The sequence below is a fragment of the Notothenia rossii genome, assembly GCF_949606895.1.
Source record: "Notothenia rossii genome assembly, contig: SUPER_2_unloc_1, whole genome shotgun sequence".
NCBI classification, from domain to species: domain Eukaryota; kingdom Metazoa; phylum Chordata; class Actinopteri; order Perciformes; family Nototheniidae; genus Notothenia; species Notothenia rossii.
The window spans coordinates 56,705-80,847 of NW_027640361.1; the positions used below are offsets into that span (position 1 = coordinate 56,705).

The window sequence follows — 24,143 nt, forward strand, 5'->3', positions numbered from 1 at the left end:
ACTCTTTACACACCTATAAACACTCATTGCTGATTAAACACACGGGCCTCCCACTGACATTTACACACAAGTACTTATCTTTCCACTCGCTGTTGAATTGCCGGTTTTCGGTGTCAACCTTTCGTTTTTTTAACGTAGAAAGAGACATTTTGATATCCAACTATGCTGACCAGGTTTGATTAATCGTACCATTGGCGCGAAACCGTCGAAGGTGCGCGAGCTTGTAGTGAAGGGCAGCGCGAGCCGCGAGGACGTGCGCAGAGACGCAATAAATGACAGGAGTTGCTAGTAGGTGGGTTCGAAACCCGAGCCCGCCAAAGTTTTCAGGCAATGTCTTTCCCTCTATCTCTCAATGTAACACCCTCTCAGGAATAAAGGCACTCTGGCCCCAAAAAATTCTTTTTTAAATGACTTTTTTTTTTTTATTAAACTTTAATTTTTTTTTTTTTTTAACTTTTTAACATTATGCTCAAAGGGCCAGTAAATATAACCCGGGGGCCGGATTTGGCCCGCGGGCCGCCAATTGAATAGCCCTGTTCTACAGTCTCTTCTCTCAGCTACATCATGGCCAAAGGACAAGTAAGAATGGACCCGGCCAAGGTGAAAGCAGTCCATGACAGGCCCAGTTTGGAAAGCTGTAAGCAACTACAAAAGTTCCTGGTTTTGCTAACTTTTACAGAAGGCTTATTTGCAACTATAGCCGCATTGAAGCCCCTCTAACAACTCTCACTTCCCCTTCCCGAATGTTTAGGTGGATACCTGTAAGAGTCTTTTGCTGAGAGTTAAAACAATTAGAGACAGTTTAAGAATGACTGGCAATGAAATCTATTCTGCTAAATACATAAACTTAACTATAAAGGTAAATCATATTGGCAGTTCTTGATTCACTATTTTTGATAGTTTTTATTTGTTGTAACAGGTAGATAAATGTAACATCTGGATTTCAACAACATTTCAAAAATACTTACATTGGTTCATGATTAAATAAATACACAAATAAACTATAAATGACCTCCTTAACAAAAAACAATTGACACTTGATGAAGCCAAATACCAGACATCAGTTGTGTGCTTTTTACTTTTTGTAATTTCTTTCCTCTGAAGCATTCTGTCTGCTGCTGATCATAAACATACAACATTTAGAGTTATTCACGTTGAATAACAACATAGGATGTGGTAGAGTCACTTTTTTATCTGATAACACCAATTGGTTGAATTGCAAGAGCTTTATCTTGTCAAATCACATTCAGTACACCCACAGTATTTATTTTTGAGGTGTTTATCTTGGTATGCATGTCAAAAAAAAGTTGCCATTGCCTCATCTAGTTATATCAAATTTGAACATTTACTTTAAATGCATCCTGTGTGTTGTGTTGACTCCCATTACAGAAACATGTGACTTTATGCCCTCACAGTGTAAATTAAGTTATAAAAGTCACAACACAAACCAGTCTGTATTTAAACCAAAAGTAAAGCCTTACGTCAGATTCAGTGGAGATCCATCCACCCATTTCCAGGTTGCTTCCTCTTCTCTGTCACTCAAACCAATATTTGCATTAATTGATTAATATTCTAAATGTATTGATCCTGTATAGATCTGTTTCACTGGTTAATAAAAATAGAATAGCATGACATTGCTGTGAAAGCAGGGATCTGAGATTTTAAATGCTCATAAACACAAATGTCTTTCCTCTGAAGTACTCTGTCTGCCGCTGATCATAAACATAACAAGTTCACATCCTTTCAAAGATAACTTTCAGGGAGGAGTTGTTCACTTTGAGAAAAAAAGATGAAGTGGTAAAGCTGCTTTTTATCTGATAACAGCAATTTGTTGAAGTGGAAGAGCTTCATCTTGTCAGAGAACATGTTATACACCCACAATATATTCATACGGTTTTTATCTTTGTATGCATGCTCAAAGAAAGTTCAATTTCCTGATCTAGCTAAATCTAATTTGCCCATTTACTAAAGTACTGTCATTCCAGTAACTTCAAATAAAAGGCAGTTTACTTTTCAAATGAAACATGAGCTAATCCTGCAGTTAAAGTCCCAGATTATTATTGTAATAAACATACATACATCTTTGTATTAATTGACAGCACTAGTTCTTACAGTATGTACAAAGTGGATGGTACCTATGAATGTTAAATACCTGCAATAGATTTGTACTCACATGGCCACAAGTGGTCATTGTTAGGAAACATACTGTATAAACACACAGGCTATTTTACATATTTGAACAAGTTAGACCAATGCTGAGACTAGAGTATTGTTGTATGTGTCTGAATTATTCAATAATGTTTGACAGTTTTTATTTTTTATATTTGTATCATATTCTGCTCAATAAGGCACCTTCAATATTATAACTTTCAGGAACTGTGGGCTTATCAGCAGATGTTTTTAATAAGCTGTTTTTATGTTGATTGGTAAAAGGATTAATACAAATACTAATTTAATTGAGGCAAACAAAAGTTGGCAAAAAAAAATTAAATGTCTTATTTATTTATTACTGATATTAATCTGAAAAACAACCTAAAAAACAAATGAATAGGGATTTATCTAATCAAGAAACGCAATTCTTATTCATGAAATCAGGCATTTTTAATAGTTTTAAATAACTCAATAATCAATAAATTGTAAAGATTGCATGTTTAGTATCCAAACAGACACCAATGTTAATGTTTCTCACAGATCCAATGCAGATCGGTCTTACAGGACATGTCGTTCCACCTTTTGGTGTTAGGATAGATGTTTACACAGTCCTCTTCACCCACCTCTGGATCCCCTCCTCCACTATTAGGCTCTCCTTCAGCCCAAATCCTAAAAGGTATTACAGGAAAACAAAATAAATTAAAAGATGGACATCAAATACAAATAACTATAAGTAACACAGCCATGTTCTTTTCTTAAAACCCAAATGAGTCTCTGGTGAAAGGGGCAGACACCCTACGTTTAAATGCATCCTGTGTGTTCTGTTAACTCCCATTACAGAAACATGTGAAACATTTAGAAAGGTCACAACATAAACCAGCGTCTGTATTTAAAAACAAAGTAAAGCCTTACGTCAGATTCAGTGGAGATCCATCCACCCATTTCCAGGTCCCTTCCTTTTCTCTGTCACTCAAACCAATCCAAGTGCTTCCTTCGCTCATATGAGAAATGAATTCCTGTTCAAATGTACAAAATGCAGTTTACTGGGATGGACATCAACATTCAGATAACTTTTCTCTTTTTACTAGCTCAGAAATATATAATTAACACCATTGTTGTGAAGTAATCATTATAGCTGATAGACACATTTGCTAGTATATGTACAATAAAAACATTGATTGATAAAAGCAGGAGTTATACAATCACAAGCAGCACACATTACCTGTTCTTCCTCACTGTCTACGATCACCAGATCTGCTCCTCTGGCTTTGCAGTTGTCTCTGCTTTGTTCCCAAGAAGCTTTCTCAGTAGAGAGGAGATAAAAGGAACAACCAGACTTCCTCCATCCTTCATGACACGTTTTATCTGTAAAAGTTGTAAGATCTTGTTGATTTACTGCTTTAACAGCTGGAATATGGAACTCTTGAGTGCATTAAATGTCACTTTTGTAATAATAATGAAAAAACATATTTATTAAGCATTTTTAGAGCGATGAAAAGAGATCAAAAATGTCATTGCAGAACAACTACTTCTCTTGTTTGGGATTTAAATAACTGTTTCGATGTGAACTAGTCAGGCACCACAGCACTGAGACTGATCTTGTTAAAGTCTTCAATGACATCCACTTAAACACAGACAGTGGAAACATCTCGGAGTTAGTTACTAGACCGACTGGAAAACTGGGTCTGACTTTCGGCAACAGTTCTAAATTGGTTTGAAACCTTGTTATCCTTTATTATTATTATGCTGCAAATATCTGAAACAAACTACCTCTAAGTTCTTCTTCCTATTGCTTATACTAAAAGTGATTTAGACAAGGAAAATGGCCATAAGCATAGTTTACAGAGAAATATAAATACAGTATGGTGGATGAAGAAAAATAAAACAAACTATAAATTAAATCACTCACAACTAAGTCATTCAAAACTAATTATTTATTATCATTAATGAAAAGTGTGTAACTATTTTATGAAAGCATCAATAGTCAGCGTTAGACTCTCAATATTGAGGTATTTTGTAAAAAATATTATGATAATAGATATCTTACATACACATACTGAGCCCTATGCAAACCCCCACAGGAAGCACTCACCCTTGTCCATCAAACTCAGGAGCCTGTCCACCTCTCTGGTCTTTTCAGTGAGGTTGGCATTCAGCTGGTTGATCAGCTGATCTCTGGCCTGGAGACGCTCAGTCAGGTTTGCTTTGACAGCGGAGAGATGTGCAGCTGCAACATCTTCTGAGTAATGGCCTGAAATGATCAAGAGACACGTTTTCTAAACAGAAAATACCTCATACTGATACAAACTTAAGTAAAAGGCAGAGGGCAGAAAGTGCTTTTGAAAATTACAAATTCAAAATGACATTAACTTATAAAACAGACTAACAGCAGACTGTGAGTCCGATGAGAACAGCCAGCGGGAAAACACTCAGCAGCCTAAAACCGAGAACAGACGCTCTGGGAAATCTCCTGGGACCTGAACACAGAGAAGACCAGGGAGTATAATACATCCACAATCCACAGCTCACTCCGTCTGACTGACACTTACCTTCTTGTCTTGTTGCTGATCTTGGGGTTAGGGATTTTACAGTTTCAACATCGTCATTGATTTCCTCCATTGCTTTTAAAAAATGACAACTTTTGTCTTTAGGTCAGCTCTGAAGCAGGGACTGCAGCACATGTGACCGAGGTTGAGGGTTTCAATTTCTAAACATGTTATCCTTCTGAGGAAGTGACTCATCTAAGATTTGCTGAAAGAAGTTTCTATGACAATCTTCCAGATGATTATCAGACACACCATATTAAAGTTACAGACATTCTCTCTCTCTCCAGACCTCCATGTATATATAAAGGCTCTTTAGAGGTATACAATATAATTGCTCTGTTTTTATTTAAAACAAATACATGCCATATGATTTTAATGTTGAAGTTTGTCTGCTGCCAAAATTACCTTCCACAAAAAACATCCACCACTGAATATTTGAAGTTAAGATATAAGTTGAGTCTGAAATATTCTTCATTGGGAATAAGAATGCAGGTATTTCTGAATCAAACTTTACCTTTCATATTCCCTCCTGGAAATATCCAGCAAAGAAAATAATATAAAAGTTAATTTAGACAATGATGATTTGTCACTTTTCCTCCTCCATGAGTCATGTCTTTATGGTATGAGTGTGTTTTATATTTCTTTCCATCCATCCATCTTCTCCCACTTATCCGTGGTCGGGTCGCGGAGGTAGCAGTTCCAGCAGAGAGCCCCAAACTTTCTTTACCCTGGCCACATCAACCAGCTCTGACTGGGGGATCCCAAGGCGCTCCCAGGCCAGCGAAGAGATATAATCCCTCCACCTGGTCCTAGGTCTACCCCTTGGTCTCTTCCCAGCTGGACGTGCCTGGAACAGCTCCCTAGGGAGGCGCCCAGGTGGCATCCTAACTAGGTGCCTGAACCACCTCAACTGGCTCCTTTCGACGTGAAGGAGGAGCGGTTCAACTCCGAGTCCCTCCCGGATGACCGAACTTCTCACCTTATCCCTAAGGGAGACACCAGCCACCCTGCGGAGAAAACCCATCTCGGCCGCTTGTACCCGCGATCTCGTTCTTTCGGTCATGACCCATCCTTCGTGAACATAGATGAGGGTAGGAACGAAAATGGCGCGGTAGACAGAGAGCTTTGCCTTCTGGCTCAGCTCCCTTTTCGTCACAACGGTGCGGTAAAGCGACTGCAGTACCGCTCCCGCTGCTCCGATTCTCCGACCCATCTCACGCTCCATTGCTCCCTCACTCGAGAACAAGACCCCGAGATACTTGAACTCCTTCACTTGGGGTAAGGACTCATTCCCTACTTGGAGTGGACAGTCCATCGGTTTCCTGCTGAGAACCATGGCCTCAGATTTGGAGGTGCTGATCCTCATCCCAGCCGCTTCACACTCGGTTGCGAACCGATCCAGTGAATGCTGAAGGTCGCAGACCGATGAAGCCACCAGAACCACATCATCTGCAAAAAGCTGTGGTGCAATCCCTAGTCCACCGAACTGCAGACCCCCTCCCCCACGACTACGCCTCGAAATCCGATCCATGTATATTACAAACAGGATTGGTGACAAAGCGCAGCCCTGGCGGAGGCCAACCCTCACCTGAAATGGGTCCGACTTACTGCCGAGGACCCAGCTCTCGCTTTGGGAGTACAGAGATTGGATGGCCCTGAGTAGAGACCCCCTCACCCCATACTCCCGCAGCACCTCCCACAGTGACTCCCTGGGAACCCGGTCATACGCCTTCTCCAAGTCTACAAAACACATGTAGACTGGATGAGCGTACTCCCAGCCCCCTCTAGGATCCTTGCTAGAGTAAAAAGCTGATCCGTCGTTCCACGACCAGGACGGAATCCGCATTGTTCCTCCTCAATCTGAGGTTCGACAATCAGCCTGACCCTCCTTTCGAGTACCTTAGAGTAAACTTTCCCAGGGAGGCTGAGTAGTGTGATGCCTCTGTAATTGGCACACACCCTCTGATCCCCCTTTTTAAAAAGGGGAACCACCACCCCGGTCTGCCACTCCTTCGGTACTGTTTCCGACTTCCACGCAACGTTGATGAGACGTGTCAACCATGACAGTCCCTCAACACCCAGAGCCTTCAGCATTTCTGGGCGGATCTCATCCACCCCCGGGGCTTTGCCACTGTGAAGTTGTTTGACGACCTCAGTGACCTCCCCCCGGGAGATTGGTGTCGATCCCCCGTCATACTCCAGCTCTGCCTCTAACATAGAGGGCGGAGTTGTCGGGTTCAGGAGTTCCTCAAAGTGCTCCTTCCAACGCCCTAACACTCCATCAGTTGAGGTCAACAACGTCCCATCCTTACGGTACACAGCTTGGATGGTTCCCTGCTTCCCCCTCCTGAGGTGTCGGACAGTTTTCCAGAACAACTTTGGTGCCGCCCGAAAGTCTTTTTCCATGTCTTCTCCGAACTTCTCCCACACCCGCTGCTTTGCCTCGGCCACGGCTGAGGCTGCTGCCCTTCGGGCCTGTCGGTACCTTGCAACTGCCTCGGGAGTCCCCCGGGATAACAAATCCCTGAAGGCCTCCTTCTTCAGTCGGACAGCTTCCCTGACCACCGGTGTCCACCAGGAGGTTCGAGGGTTACCGCCCCTTGAGGCATCTAGGACCTTGAAACCACAGCTCCCCGCCGTGGCTTTGGCAATAGAGGCTTTGAACACCGACCACTCTGGTTCAATGTCCCAACCTCCACAGGAATGCCCGAAAAGCTCCGCCGGAGGTGTGAGTTGAAGGCCTCCTGAACTTGGGCCTCCTCCAGACGTTCCCAGTTCACCCGAACTACACGTTTGGGCTTACCAGGTTTATCCAGAGGCTTCCCCCGCCACTCGACCCAACTCAAGACCAGATGGTGATCAGTTGACAACTCCGCCCCTCTCTTTACCCGAGTGTCCAAAACATACGGCCTCAGGTCCGATGATACGATAACGAAATCGATCATGGACCTTCTGCCTTGGGTGCTCTGGTACCACGTACACTTATGAGCATCCTTATGTTCGAACATGGTGTTTGTTATGGCCAATCCATGACTAGCACAGAAGTCCAGTAACAAACCACCACTCCGGTTCAGATCAGGGGGGCCGTTCCTCCCAATCACTCCCCTCCAAGTGTCTCCATCATTGCCCACATGTGCGTTGAAGTCTCCCAGCAAGATTAAAGAGTCCCCTTCAGGAGCCCCATACAGGACTCTTTCCAGGGTCTCCAAGAAGGCCGTATACTCTGAACTGCTGTTGGGTGCATAAGCACACACAACAGTCAGAGTTTTCCCCCCCATAACCCGCAGGTGTAGGGAGGCAACCCTCTCGTCCACTGGGGTAGACTCCAACAACGAAGCACCCAACCGGGGACTTGTGAGTATCCCCACACCCGCCCGGCGCTTCACACCTTGAGCAACTCCGGAGAAGAATAGAGTCCAACCCCTATCCAGAAGTAAGGTTCCAGAGCCGACGCTGTGCGTAGAGGTGAGCCCAACCAGATCCAACTGGTAACGCTCCACCTCCCGCACAAGCTCCGACTCCTTCCCCCCCAGAGAGGTGACGTTCCACGTCTCCAAAGCCAGCTTCTGTCGCCCGGGTCTGGTCCGTCGAGACCCTCTGCCTTCACTGCCACCCTTCTGGCAGCGCACCCGACCCCATCGCTGTTTCCCGTAGGTGGTGGGCCCGCGGGACGGAGAAGCAGAGGTGTTGCCCACGTCGCCTTTTCGGGCTGTGCCCGGCCGGGCTCCGTGGCAAGCCCGGCCACCAGACGCTCGCCGACGAGTCCTCCTTCTGGTTCTGGCTCCAGAAGGGGACCCCGGGCTTCCTCCGGGCCGGGTATCTTCACTTCGTGTGTCGTCTTTCATGAGGTCTTGTGAACCAATCTTAGTCTGGCCCCTTGCCTGAGACCAATTTGCCATGGGAGACCCTACCAGGAACACAAGGTTCCAGACAACACAGCCACCAGGTTCATCAGGGCACACAAACCTCTCTACCACGGTAAGGTGCTGGTTCTTATATTTCTTTTTTCAGTATAAATGATTTGTGCTTGGTGTGCTTTGTTTTGATCAGTCTTTGTTCATATCACAGTCACTGCCCAGGGAGTTCTCCTCGGTCAGCACAGCCAGCCACTATGTGAAATATCACTAGAGGAGGCTGTGGAGCAGTGGGATAGTGCACTAAACTTCGGATCAGGGGAGAGCTGGTTCCAGTGCTGCAGTCAGCATCTCGTTGTTTCCCTGGGTTAGAGACTTCAGCTCAGTGGGGATTGCCCACAGTATTGAATGTATGTAAGTGGCTTTGTATAAAAGCGTCCAACAGGTGATGTAATGTGAAAGTTGGTGGGATCTTTCAGCAAAGCTTACCAGCCCTCAGTCATTAAAGGCAGTCTGCCTGTTCCCCTCCAGGAACTCCGGTACAGGAAGCCATGATTTCACAACCTGTCAGGGAGCCATGGGTCCACGCTCCTGAACGGTATGACGCTGATGTGGGATTGTGTCAGTCTTAAGGCTAAGATTGCTTTCCTCATGGGTCTCCTCGGGGAATCACTTTGGAGTAGGTGTCAGCCTTTCGGGGAAGAAGGTTCCCACTTTGGAATCGTATCAGGGGTTCTCAGCTGAGATGTGGAGGGTGTTCGACCATCCTGTACGGGTTGAAGATGCCTCCAGAAGACTACTCTCTATTCGAGTGTGGCAGAGTATGCCATCTAATTAAATAGACATACATAAACTTAACCATAAAGGTCAATAATATTGGCAGTTCATGATTCATTACTTTTGACAGGTTTTATTTATGGAACAGGCAGACAAAGGATAAATGTAACATCCGGATTTCAACATTTCAAAAGATTTGTATTTGTTCATGATTACATAAATACACAAATAAACTATCGGAAAGAAATCAGCAGCTTCATGTGCCTCTATGTCCACATCACTGAGGACCTGACATGGACTCTTCACACTAACACCATCACCAAGAAAGCTCGATACCGGCTCTTCTTCCTCCGCAGGCTGAGGAGGTTCAACTTGGACTCCAGCATACTCTGCAACTTAGGTGCACCATAGAGAGTATCCTGACTGGCTGCATCACGGCCCGGTACGGCAGCTGCACCGCCCTCAATCGTAAGGCTTTACAGAGGGTGGTGAAAACTGCACAGAACATCACCAGGACGGAGCTGCCATCCATGGAGGACCTTTACTCCCAGCGGCTCAGGAAGAAATCCCTCAGGATTATAAAAGACCCCCATCACCCCAGCCACAAACTGTTCAGTCTGCTGGCGTCTGGCAGGCGGTACCGCAGCATCCGGACTAAAACCACCAGACTCAGAAAGAGTTTCATCCCACAGGCCATAAGACTGTTAAACACCTGAACGAAGAACATCCATAACATTCACCAGTTTGCAACTCACAAATGATGTATCTCTTGTTTATAAACTCTTATGGCACTACTTCTATTTCATTGTATTTACTTGCACTATTTTATCTGTGTTGCACTGTTGGAGGAGCCTGGGACCTAAGATTTTCATTGTCATAACTACACTGTAGCTATGTAGGAATGACAATAAAAGCCTTGAATCTTGAAAAAAAACTATAAATTCACAAAATACAATTGAAACTTTATAAAGCCAATAACAAAAGAGTCCAAATCAGCTGTGTGCATTTCACTTATTGTAATTTCTTTCCTCTGAAGCATTCTGTCTGCTGCTGATAATTTACATATAACATTTAGAGTTATTCACATTGAAAAGATATTAGGATGTGGTAGAGTCACTTTTTTATCTGATGACACCAATTGGTTGAAATGCAAGAGCATTATCTTGTCAAATCACATTCAGTACACGCACAGTATTTTTTTTAGGTGTTTATCTTGGTATGCGTGCCAAAAGAAAGTTGCCATTGCGTGATCTAGTTATATCAAATGTGAACATTTCCTTTAATTAAATGCATCCTGTGTGTAGTGTTGACTCCCATTACAGAAACATGTGACTTTATGCCTTCACAGTGTAAATTAAGTTAGAAAATTCAAAACATAAACCAGTGTCTGCATTTAAACCAAAGTAAAACCTTACTTCAGATTCAGTGGAGATCCATCCACCCATTTCCAGGTTTGCTTCCCCTCTGTCACTCAAACCAATCCATGCATTTGATTTGGTAAACCAACATAAGTGTCAGTTAAAGAAGAACTTTAGTTGTTACCCCAAATATCTGTGGTTTACATATGTATCTCAACATAAATGGTTGCGTGAGAAAGACTAATTTGTTCAGCTGTTTATGATCAAAACTATATGAATTGATTGAATATGTTACATCTGGTGTTAATTAGATGACCCTTAGAATCTCATAACTCTGAAATTGAAGTCAGAACTGTTATGACAACTTGGTAAAAAAAACGCGATTATAACACACACACACACACACACACACACACACACACACACACACACACACACACACACACACACACACCTTGATGTTTCATCTGTACAGTATAAGCACTTTTTTAATTGGGTGGTTTAGGCCATTAACTGTTAGTGAAATTATATTAATGTTCGTAGTTGAAATTCTGGTGTTTTCTGTGTTGTAACAACTCTCCTTTACACATAGTTCTCCAATCACTTCTCAAAAATGCACCTTGTAGAGCTTCTAAACCTGTGTACATAATTTGTATCATCTCTCTTGTATTTTCCAACAGTGTATCCATACTTAACCCTGTACGGGTAAACTCAAAATAATGATAACACATATGACAACAGAAAAAGAGAAAAAAGAGTTTGAAATATGATGTCTGGGAAAATGGCAATAGCGTAAAGGATAAAACAAAACACCATCAATACGTCACAACTCTTAAGTGCTAAAGGTAGTCCTAGCAACTGTACCAGATAATTATCTATCCATCTCAAAGATATAAGGATATGTTGGTTTTTTTCTGACGCTGAGTCAAGACAAATTCAAATAAGCTTTATTGACATGCCCACATTTAAAACATACAAAGCAAATTGACAATACAGATTTAAGACTGAAACAAGTGAGATAATCAAGTCCATGGTGTTAAATAGAGACATATCATCTTACAAAGCCATAAAGATGATTAATATTCTAAATGTATTGATCCTGTATAGATCTGTTTTACTGGTTAATAAAAAGAGAATAGCATGACATTGTTGTGAAAGCAGGGATCTTAATTTTAAATGCTCATAAACACAAATGTCTTGTCTGAAGTACTCTGTCTGCCGCTGATCATAAACATAACAAGTTCATATCCTTTCAAAGATAACTTTCAGGGAGGAGTTGTTCACTTTGATAAAAAAAGGTGAAGTGGTAAAGCTGCTTTTTATCTGATAACAGCAATTTGTTGAAGTGGAAGAGCTTCATCTTGTCAGAGAACATGTTATACACCCACAATATACTTTTACAGTTTTTATCTTTGTATGCATGCTCAAAGAAAGTTCAATTTCCTGATCTAGCTATATCTATTTGCCCATTTACTAAAGTACTGTCATTCCAGTAACTTCAAATAAAAGGCATATTACTTTTCAAATGAAACATGAGCTAATCCTGCAGTTAAAGTCCCAGATTATTATTTTGATAAACATACATACATCTTTGTATTAATTGACAGCACTAGTTCTTACAGTATGTACAAAGTGGATGGTACCTATGAATGTTAAATACCTGCAATAGATTTGTACTCACATGGCCACAAGAGGTCATTGTTTGGAAACATACTGTATAAACACACAGGCTATTTTACATATTTGAACAAGTTAGACCAATGCTGGGATTAGAGTATTGTTGTATGTGTCTGAATTATTCAATAATGTCTGACTGTTTTTCTTTTTCTTATTTGTATCATATTCTGCTCAATAAGGCACTTTCAATATTATAACTTTCAGGAACTGTGGGCTTATCAGCAGATGTTTTTAATAAGCTGTTTTTATGTTGATATGTAAAAGGATTAATACAAATACTAATTTAATTGAGGCAAACAAAAGTTGGCAAAAACTAATTAAATGACTACTTATTTATTACTGATATTAATCCTAAACAAAAACACTAAATACATGTGATTTATCAATTTGAGCAAAGTCATTCTTATTCATGAAATCAGGCATTTTGTATAGTTTTAAATAACTCAATATAAACTAAATTGTGAAAGCATGATTGCATGTTTAGTATCCAAACAGACACCAATGTTAATGTTTCTCACAGATCCAATGCAGATCCTCCTCACAGGACTGGGAGTTCCACTCGTTGTAGGAAAAGATATAAACACACTCCTCTCCATTATCAGGCTGTCCTGGGCTCCAAAGCCTAACAGGTAGTACAGGAAAACAAGATGAACTAAAAGATGGACATCAAATACAAATAACTATAAGTAATACAGCCATGTTCTTTTCTTAAAACCCAAATGAGTCTTCTGGTGAAAGGGGCAGACACCCTACGTATAAATGCATCCTGTGTGTTCTGTTAACTCCCATTAGAGAAACATGTGAAACATTTAGAAAGGTCACAACATAAACCAGCGTCTGTATTTAAAACCAATTAAAGCCTTACTTCAGATTCAAATTCAGTGAAGATTCATCCACCCATTTCCAGGTCCCCTTCTCTTCTGTGTCACTGAAACCAATCCAAGTGGCAAAATTGATCATGCCAGAGATGATCTCTCTTTCGCTGATCATCGATTCGAGGAAAATCTGTTCACATATTAAAAATGTAGTTTACTGGGATGGACATCAACATTCAGATAACTTTTCCCTTTTTACTAGCTCAGAAATATGTAATTAACACCATTGTTGTGAAGTAATCATTATAGCTGATAGACACATTTGCTAGTATATGTACAATAAAAACATTGATTGATAAAAGCAGGAGTTATACAATCACAAGCAGCACACATTACCTGTTCTTCATAACTGTCTACGATCACCAGATCTGCTCCTCTGGCTGTGCAGTGCTGTCTGCTTTGTTCCCAAGAAGTTTTCTCAGTAGAGAGGAGATAAAAGGAACTACCAAACATCCTCCATCCTGCGGTACAAGTTTTAAGATCTTGTTGATTTACTGCTTTAACTGCTGGAATATGGAACTCTTGAGTGCATTATATGTCACTTTTGTAATAATAATGAAAAAACATATTTATTAAGCATTTTTAGAGGGATCAAAAGAGTTAAACACAGACAGTGGCAACATCTCGGTGTTAGTTACTAGACCGACTGGAAAACTGGGTCTGACTTTCGGCAACAGTTCTAAATTGGTTTGAAACCTTGTTATCCTTTATTATTATTATTATGTTGAAAATATCTGGAACAAACTACCTCTAAGTTCTTCTTCCTATTGCTTATATTAAAAAAATAATTATAAATATGATGGGGGAAGAAAAGTAAAACAAACTATAAATTAAATCACTCACAACTGAGTCATTAAAAACAAATTCTTGATTATCATTAATGAAAAGTGACATTATGTAACTATTTTATGAAAGCATCAATAGTCAGCCTTAGAATATCAATATCGGGGTATTTTGTAAAAAATATTATGATAATTGATATCTCACATACACCGAGCCCTATACAAACCCCCCCACATGAAGCACTCACTCAATAACTCCACCTCTCTGGTCTTTTCTGTGAGGTTGGCCTTCAGCTGGTTGATCAGCTGATGGCTGGCCTGGAGACGCTCAGTCAGGTTTGCTTTGACAGCGGAGAGATCTGCAGCTGCACCACCTACTGAGTTATGGTCTGGAATGAAAATAGATGTTTCTTAAATGAACTGATGCAATCATACTGACACAAACCAAAGTAAATGTTTTCCTAATTTGGCCCTAGGAGAAAAGTAGAAAAACGATAAATGTTTTGGTCAAATGTGCATCTTTCAGAAAAGAATATTGCTCTTGAAAATCACACGTTTAAAATTACATTATTAAATGTATGAAAAGACAGACTCACAGTGGACGGCGAAGCTGATGAGTCCAGCCAGCAGGAAAACACTCAGCAGCCCCAGACCGAGAACAGACGGTCTGAGAAATCTCCTGGGACCTGAACACAGAGAAGACCAGGGAGTAATACAGTGAATCCAAAATCCAGAGTGCACTCTGACTGACCCTCTTACCTTCTTGTATTGTTGATGATCTTGAGCTTAGGGTTTTGATATCGTCAATATTGACATAGATTTCCTCCATTGCTCATGGGACTGCCAACTCTTTCCTAGAAGGTCAGCTCTCCAGCAATTATCATGAAGTATGTGACCGGAAAAATTGTGGTTTGAATTTTGAAATGCTTTATCTTTTTGAGGAAATCACAAATCATTATATATCTAAAAAAAAGAAGAAGAATATCAGGAAATACTAACTTTATTGATATGACCATATTAAAAACATATAGGCTACTATTGCCAAAGCACATTGACAATACAGATTTAAGACTGAAACAAGTGTGATAATCATGTCCATTGTGTTGAATAGAGACATATAATCTTACAAAGCCATAAAGATGAATAATATTCAAAATATTCTGATCCTGTAAAGATCTATTTTACTGGTTAATAAAAAGAGAATAGCATGTCATCATTGTGAAAGCAGCTACAAATAGTTTTGTTGGCTCTCTTGATGGCACAAGGCACAAGACGAACTGGCACAGATTTAAAGAATATTATTGTAGTTAGTTTGTGAAAGTTGAGACAATTGAAGTTACCTTTTGTTGAACTACTGTATAAGTCTTTCAGTCTCCCTCTCAGCTGTCCACTCTCAGGGGAAAGCCGTACTGCCGATGCCAGCTGATGCGCCACAACACCACTTCAAGCCCGGTGACTGGGTAGTGATCACAGACTTCAGGAGGGAACACTGGAAGCAGCAACGGTTCCAGGGAAGTAGCGTGCCAAGCTACCAACACACGCATCAGAGGGTTGTGTTGTTCAGAGGGATGTGTTCCGTTTCATATGTAAATAAATGTTTTAGACAGAAAAAAGTTTTACATATGTATTTTTTTTATTTTTTTATATTTGTATTCACATGAAAAAAGTGTAAGAGTGCATTGCAGCAAATAAGGAATTGTTTTTTTTATTTTTACAAAAGAACCCTTACCCACTTTCCCTCGACCCAGCCCCATCCCAACCCATCCCACAGACCCCTCTCCCGGAGCACTGAGGCAACAGTACATCAATTACATACCAAATGATAAATACAATCATTTACATGCACATATATTAGACCCTCCAGAAAAACGCGATTCTGCGATCGCAGAATTTACCGCATAATCAGCAAAATGGCGCAGATTTTGAAAAGGCCGCATATTTATCAAAAGGCCGCATAATCCCCGCATTTTCCCACAAAGTTGAGAAGAAAAAAAAGTTAACTCGTCTTGACGTGACGTCATCAGCTCGCGCGTCACAGAATGTAAACAACACTGTATAGAGTGAACGTGTGGAGCTCACACGATAGAGAAAACACCAAGATGAAAAAATCTAATCCATCTCATTTACCGACGAACATTTCTACTAAAGAGCGGGCAAAAAGTGGGGGGAAACTATTCTGCACCCCGTGCAACTGTGTGTTGGAGCATAAGAGAAAATCGACGGTGAGCCTCAACCTCCAAAACCCTTTCGAGGGCTACAAGAAACGAAGTGAGTAGCCTACAAGATTGAAGCTGGTCAGATCACGAACGAGTAAATGAAATGAAAACAGAATGAAGCGGAGAAGTGTGTGTGTGTGTGTGTGGGGGGGGGGGGGGGTGTGTGTGTGAGATTAAAATAGCCCAATTGCTTTTACAATAAATAAACATTGAATGTGTTTAATTGAATGGTAAAGGGGTTTAACGTTAGTGGCAGGTTGTGTGTGAGAGAGAATAAATAAAACAGCCCAATATTTAAAAAAAATGTTATTCTTTTTTCCCGCATATTTAGCATATTTCGCAACTTCCCGCATATTTAGCAACTTCCCGCAATTTCACCGCATAAAATCACATAAAAACCCCGCATTTTTAATCGCATAATCAAGCATTTTAGCCCGCGTTTTTCTGGAGGGTCTAATATATACACATACACATACCTGCATACATACATACATACATACATACATACATACATACATACATACATACATACATACATACCTACATACATACATGTACACATACACATGCTAACACATATATCGAGGGATGTCACACGGTCTGCATGTGTGGTGGACAGGGGAGTAATAATATCAGAATTATAGGCAGATAAAGGTGGAATCCCTACACCATATCAGGGGGAAGACGGTTACATAACTGATCAGTGGCCTCCAATGAGCGTAAAACTTATCTGAAGAACCCCGGAGACTAAACTTAATTTTTTCCAACTTTAGGAGAGACATAGTATCACCCAGCCACATTTTAAAAGAGGGAGGTAAAGGAGATTTCCACAAAAGAAGGATTTCCCTACGAGCAATCAAGGAGGTAGAGGCAATGACATTGGTCTGAGTGTTTGTCATGTTGATTTCATCTGAGGGCCAACTGAAAATAGCTACATGAGGGGATGGAGAGATTTTTAGACATACAATTTCAGAAATACATTCGAAGAAAGATTGCGAGAAGCTAGATAATTTAGGGCACAACCAGAACATGTGAGTCAGGTCGCAGGGGGCCTGGGAACATCTATCACACCTGTCATCCAATCTATCTGGATAAATCCTGGAGAGCTTAGCCTTGCTATAATGTAGTCTATGGAGAACTTTAAATTGTATTAGGCTAAGTCTAGCACAACTGGTGGATGAGTTGACGGCTCTCAGGGCCTCCTTCCAAAAGTCATCAGAGAAGGTGATCTGTAGTTCTTTTCCCAATTGGTTCTGATCTTATTAATGGCATACACATGTATTTTTGATCCACACATATTTGTTTTCCGTATAAACCGCATTGTATGCACCTGTCCTCTGGGTGAACTCATGATGCCAAGGGTGAGCTTGTTCTCTGTTTCAATCTGTGGCTCGGACAAATGCATGATTGTGCATTACTAATCGTCACAAGCGTATGATGTAGGCAGAAGCATAACCCAGGATGTCATTCATTTCTGTTCCTGTGTACTATGACAAGAGTGGGCCTTTATTTTCTGGAAAACCCCTAAATTTTGTGTGGTTGTTCATATGTTTGTTACGCAGCCAGTGTTTGTGGGTCTGGTGGACCTGCTGCCTTTTTGGGTTTCAATTCAACACAATCAAAACATTTTATGTTAAAATGCTCAACAGATGTTTACTTCATCCCAATTACAAGCTATATAAACAGCATGGTTAATATTCACCCTTTTACATTTGTTAGATCACATTAATGAATTAAAGTGCTACTTGTCATTTTTTTGTAACTAGCTGAAGCTAAATGTGATCCTCAAATTCTGAAACCTCTTCCTCTTTATCATCATCAAATGGTTCTCTCTCTTATAAAATAATTTGCAAGGCCCTCTGAGCAGAGAATCGTTTGGCCATCTTGATCAGTTGTGATAAGGACCCAAACTGGCGAAGCTTTATTTATTGTGTCTCGCCCCAAATTTGCAGCTGGCATAGAGTGGGAAAAAACTAAAGATTGGTTTCCGCAAAACATAATGCGGGAATGTGAGAGCAGACAGGTGTCGGTGCCTGAATGTATCAACAATGTTGCAACCTTCTGCAGGAATGGCAGGGGCAGAAACACAAAAGTTTCTCTCACACACACACACACACACACACACACACACACACACACACACACACACACACACACACACACACACACACACAAACACACACACACACACACACACACACACACACACACACACACACACACACACACACACACACACACACACACACACACACACATTTGACAGATGTGTTCTTGCATAAATACAATATCTCCACCTTGATGTTTCATCTGTACAGTATAAGCACTTTTTTAATTGGGGGGTTTAGGCCATTAACTATTAGTGAAATTATATTAATGTTTATAGTTTAAATTCTGGTGTTTTCTGTGTTGTAACAACTCTCCTTTACACATAGTTCTCCAATCACTTCTCAAAAATGCACCTTGTAGAGCTTCTAAACCTGTGTACATCATTTGTATCTCCTTTCTTGTATTTTCCAACAGTGTATCCATACTTAACCCTGTAGGGGTGTCAAACTCAAGGCCCGGGGGCCAAATCCGGCCCGTGACTTCCTTTTCTGTGGCCCCACAAGAGCTTGCAAAGAATATAATACGTTTATTATACGGTTACAGGCCGATTTACAGAAGCATGTTCCCCATAAACTACATGTCCCACAATGCATCTCAGATATGCCTTTTTTTCTCAAAACTTGACTTTTTTTTTTTAAATGTGCCATTTTCTTAGAATTACCCCTTTTCCTCAGAATTGTTCTTTGTTTTCAAAATGTTACTTTTTTTTTTACTTTTTTTTCATAATGTGTTTTTTCTTTTTAAATCATTTTTTGACATTCTCACTGAAGAGACTTGCAATTATTTGCCGTAGACTTCTGCTTTCAGATGTAGTTAATTCTGAAGTCATTACCCTATCAGATAATAATCCAATGCAGAGCCAATCATGTAATATAATACATTATTTTATATATATTAAATATTTATATATGTATTCTTATATAGTCTTAAAGTTACAACCGGCCCTTTGAGTGCAACCATAATGCTGATGTGGCCCTTGATGAAATTGAGTTTGACACCTCTGCTGTATGGGTAAACTCAAAACAATGATAACACATGTGACAACAGAAAAAGAGAAAAAAGAGTGCGAAATGGATCCTAGGGTCTGCTAAGACCCAGAGCTGCAAGGTCTTAAAAACAGCCGTATAAAATAATTTCCTCTAGATAGTTGGAAATATGATGTCTGATGTCTGGGAAAATGGCAATAGCGTAAAGGATAACACAAAACACCATCAATACGTCACACCTCTTAAGTGCTAAAGGTAGTCCTAGCAACTGTACCAGATCATTATCTATCCATCTCAAAGATATAAGGATATGTTTGTTTTTTTCTGACGCTGAGTCAAGACAAATTCAAATAAGCTTTATTGACATGCCCACATTTAAAACATACAAAGCAAATTGACAATACAGATTTAAGACTGAAACAAGTGAGATAATCAAGTCCATGGTGTTAAATACAGACATATAATCTTACAAAGCCGTACAGATGATTAATATTCTAAATGTATTGATCCTGTATAGATCTGTTTTACTGGTTAATAAAAAGAGAGCATGACATTGTTGTGAAAGCAGGGATCTTAATTTTAAATGCTCATAAACACAAATGTCTTTCCTCTGAAGTACTCTGTCTGCCGCTGATCATAAACATAACAAGTTCATATCTTTCAGGGAGGAGTTGTTCACTTTGATAAAAAAAGGTGAAGTGGTAAAGCTGCTTTTTATCTGATAACAGCAATTTGTTGAAGTGGAAGAGCTTCATCTTGTCAGAGAACATGTTATACACCCACAATATACTTTTACAGTTTTTATCTTTCTATGCATGCTCAAAGAAAGTTCAATTTCCTGATCTAGCTATATCTATTTGCCCATTTACTAAAGTACTGTCATTCCAGTAACTTCAAATAAAAGGCAGTTTACTTTTCAAATGAATCATGAGCTAATCCTGCAGTTAAAGTCCCAGATTATTATTTTGATAAACATACATACATCTTTGTATTAATTGACAGCACTAGTTCTTACAGTATGTACAAAGTGGATGGTACCTATGAATGTTAAATACCTGCAATAGATTTGTACTCACATGGCCACAAGAGGTCATTGTTAGGAAACATACTGTATAAACACACAGGCTATTTTACATATTTGAACAAGTTAGACCAATGCTGGGATTAGAGTATTGTTGTATGTGTCTGAATTATTCAATAATTTTTGACAGTTTCTTATTTTTATTATTTGTATCATATTCTGCTCAATAAGGCACCTTCAATATTATAACAGGAACTGTGGGCTTATCAGCAGATGTTTTTAATAAGCTGTTTTTATGTTGATATGTAAAAGGATTTAACATTTATATTTTATTAGACATTTTCAAAGACAAAAACACAAGGACAAAGACACGGCTCAAACACATCACAAACAGAACAGGACAATAACATGAAGGGGGTAGGGGGATTACAGTGTCAGTTACATTTTGTTTATTCATATGGCGTTGTATTTATACATGATTTGCTTCATTGTTTCCTCATTATTATTATAAAACTAAAAATGTATAATAGATAAATGAATAAATAAATAGATAAATAAATACATTTCCCATTTCATTTCACTTCTTTCATTATTATTACAATTATGTTTCTGTTTCTTCATAGATTATTTCTCTTTATTTATTTATTAATATAATTATAATTATTATATTTATTATTGGCAGCCGAGATGGTTTGAGTCCAGGAAAGCCCTGTTCTTATCCCAAAGCCTGTTGTCTGGCTAAGAACAAGTTAGACCAATGTTGGGACTAGAGTATTGTTGTATGTGTCTGAATTATTCAATAATGTCTGACTGTTTTTATTTTTCTTATTTTTATCATATTCTGCTCAATAAGGCACCTTCAATATTATAACTTTCAGGAACTGTGGGCTTATCAGCAGATGTTTTTAATAAGCTGTTTTTATGTTGATTGGTAAAAGGATTAATACAAATACTAATTTAATTGAGGCAAACAAAAGTTGGCAAAAACTAATTAAATTACTACTTATTTATTACTGATATTAATCCTAAACAAAAACACTAAATAAATGTGATTTATCAATTTGAGCAAAGTCATTCTTATTCATGAAATCAGGCATTTTGTATAGTTTTAAATAACTCAATATAAACTAAATTGTGAAAGCATGATTGCATGTTTAGTATCCAAACAGACACCAATGTTAATGTTTCTCACAGATCCAATGCAGATCGTCCTCACAGGACAGGGAGTTCCACTCGTTGTAGGAAAAGATATAAACACACCCTCCTCCATTATCAGGCGGTCCTGGGCTCCAAAGCCTAACAGGTAGTACAGGAAAACAAGATGAACTAAAAGATGGACATCAAATACAAATAACTATAAGTAACACAGCCATGTTCTTTTCTTAAAACCCAAATGAGTCTCTGGTGAAAGGGGCAGACACCCTACGTTTAAATGCATCCTGTGTGTTCTGTTAACTCCCATTAGAGAAACATGTGAAACATTTAGAAAGGTCACAACATAAACCAGCGTCTGTATTTAAAACCAATTAAAGCCTTACTTCAGATTCAGATTCAGTGAAGATTCATCCACCCATTTCCAGGTCCCCTTCTCTTCTGTGTCACTGAAACCAATCCAAGTGGCAAAATTGATCATGCCAGAGATGATCTCTCTTTCGCTGATCATCGATTCGAGGAAAATCTGTTCACATATTAAAAATGTAGTTTACTGGGATGGACATCAACATTCAGATAACTTTTCCCTTTTTACTAGCTCAGAAATATGTAATTAACACCATTGTTGTGAAGTAATCATTATAGCTGATAGACACATTTGCTAGTATATGTACAATAAAAACATTGATTGATAAAAGCAGGAGTTATACAATCACAAGCAGCACACATTACCTGTTCTTCATAACTGTCTACGATCACCAGATCTGCTCCTCTGGCTGTGCAGTGCTGTCTGCTTTGTTCCCAAGAAGCTTTCTCAGTAGAGAGGAGATAAAAGGAACTACCAAACATCCTCCATCCTGCGGTACAAGTTTTAAGATCTTGTTGATGTACTGCTTTAACTGCTGGAATATGGAACTCTTGAGTGCATTATATGTCACTTTTGTAATAATAATGAAAAAACATATTTATTAAGCATTTTTAGAGTGATCAAAAGAGTTAAACACAGACAGTGGAAACATCTCGGTGTTAGTTACTAGACCGACTGGAAAACTGGGTCTGACTTTCGGCAACAGTTCTAAATTGGTTTGAAACCTTGTTATCCTTTATTATTATTAAGCTGCAAATATCTGGAACAAACCACCTCTAAGTTCTTCTTCCTATTGCTTATATTAAAAAAATAATTATAAATATGATGGGGGAAGAAAAGTAAAACAAACTATAAATTAAATCACTCACAACTGAGTCATTAAAAACAAATTCTTGATTATCATTAATGAAAAGTGACATTATGTAACTATTTTATGAAAGCATCAATAGTCAGCCTTAGAATATCAATATCGGGGTATTTTGTAAAAAATATTATGATAATTGATATCTCACATACACCGAGCCCTATACAAACCCCCCCACATGAAGCACTCACTCAATAACTCCACCTCTCTGGTCTTTTCTGTGAGGTTGGCCTTCAGCTGGTTGATCAGCTGATGGCTGGCCTGGAGACGCTCAGTCAGGTTTGCTTTGACAGCGGAGAGATCTGCAGCTGCACCACCTACTGAGTAATGGTCTGGAATGAAAATAGATGTTTCTTAAATGAACTGATGCAATCATACTGACACAAACCAAAGTAAATGTTTTCCTAATTTGGCCCTAGGAGAAAAGTAGAACAACGATAGATGTTTTGGTCTTGATATTGCTCTTGAAAATCACACGTTCAAAATGAACTTATTAAACGTATGAAAAGACAGACTCACAGTGGACGGCGAGGCCGATGAGTCCAGCCAGCAGGAAAATACTCAGCAGCCCCAGACCGAGAACAGACGGTCTGAGAAATCTCCTGGGACCTGAACACAGAGAAGACCAGGGAGTGATACAGTAAATCCAAAATCCACAGTGCACTCTGACTGACACTCTTACCTTCTTGTATTGTTGATGATCTTGAGCTTAGGGTTTTGATATCGTCAATATTGGCATAGATTTCCTCCATTGCTCATGGGACTGCCAACTCTTTCCTAGAAGGTCAGCTCTGCAGCAAGCGTCCTGAAGTATGTGACCGGAAAAAGAGTGGTTTGAATTTTGAAATGCTTTATCTTTTTGAGGAAATCACAAATCATTATATATCTAAAAAAAAGAAGAAGAATATCAGGAAATACTAACTTTATTGATATGACCATATTAAAAACATATACTATTGCCAAAGCACATTGACAATACAGATTTAAGACTGAAACAAGTGTGATAATCATGTCCATTGTGTTGAATAGAGACATATAATCTTACAAAGCCATAAAGATGAATAATATTCAAAATATTCTGATCCTGTAAAGATCTATTTTACTGGTTAATAAAAAGAGAATAGTCATCATTGTGAAAGCAGCTACAAATAGTTTTGTTGGCTCTCTTGATGGCACAAGGCACAAGACGAACTGGCACAGATTTAAAGAATATTATTCTAGTTAGTTTCTGAAAGTTGAGACAATTGAAGTTACCTTTTGTTGAACTACTGTATAAGTCTTTCAGTCTCCCTCTCAGCTGTCCACTCTCAGGGGAAAGCCGTACTGCCGATGCCAGCTGATGCGCCACAACACCACTTCAAGCCCGGTGACTGGGTAGTGATCACAGACTTCAGGAGGGAACACTGG

At 39.6% G+C, this 24,143-nt stretch overlaps 3 protein-coding genes across 3 annotated transcripts; all 3 read right to left on the minus strand.

The window, feature by feature from the left end:
• Window positions 1-888: 888 nt before the first annotated feature.
• Window positions 889-4,829, minus strand: LOC307030867 (CD209 antigen-like protein D). The gene is made up of 6 exons (XM_079696246.1): window positions 4,701-4,829; window positions 4,539-4,628; window positions 4,244-4,402; window positions 3,374-3,516; window positions 3,064-3,167; window positions 889-2,820 (listed from the first exon to the last, which is right to left on the minus strand). The coding sequence occupies exons 1-6, from the start codon at window positions 4,768-4,770 to the stop codon at window positions 2,676-2,678; spliced, it is 711 nt and encodes a 236-aa protein (XP_079552372.1). The 5' UTR covers window positions 4,771-4,829; the 3' UTR covers window positions 889-2,675.
• Window positions 4,830-12,420: 7,591 nt separating this feature from the next.
• Window positions 12,421-14,849, minus strand: LOC307030851 (CD209 antigen-like protein D; the record flags this gene model as incomplete). The annotated part of the gene is made up of 6 exons (XM_079696230.1): window positions 12,421-12,985; window positions 13,229-13,368; window positions 13,575-13,699; window positions 14,269-14,409; window positions 14,617-14,706; window positions 14,780-14,849. The coding sequence occupies 6 exons, from the start codon at window positions 14,847-14,849 to the stop codon at window positions 12,868-12,870; spliced, it is 684 nt and encodes a 227-aa protein (XP_079552356.1). The 3' UTR covers window positions 12,421-12,867.
• Window positions 14,850-19,672: 4,823 nt separating this feature from the next.
• Window positions 19,673-24,102, minus strand: LOC307030869 (CD209 antigen-like protein D). Its single transcript, XM_079696248.1, has 7 exons — window positions 23,991-24,102; window positions 23,419-23,541; window positions 23,256-23,345; window positions 22,928-23,068; window positions 22,237-22,361; window positions 21,891-22,030; window positions 19,673-21,648 (listed from the first exon to the last, which is right to left on the minus strand). Exons 2-7 carry the CDS (start codon window positions 23,486-23,488, stop codon window positions 21,531-21,533), a joined length of 684 nt encoding a protein of 227 aa, XP_079552374.1. The 5' UTR covers window positions 23,489-23,541; window positions 23,991-24,102; the 3' UTR covers window positions 19,673-21,530.
• Window positions 24,103-24,143: the final 41 nt, after the last annotated feature.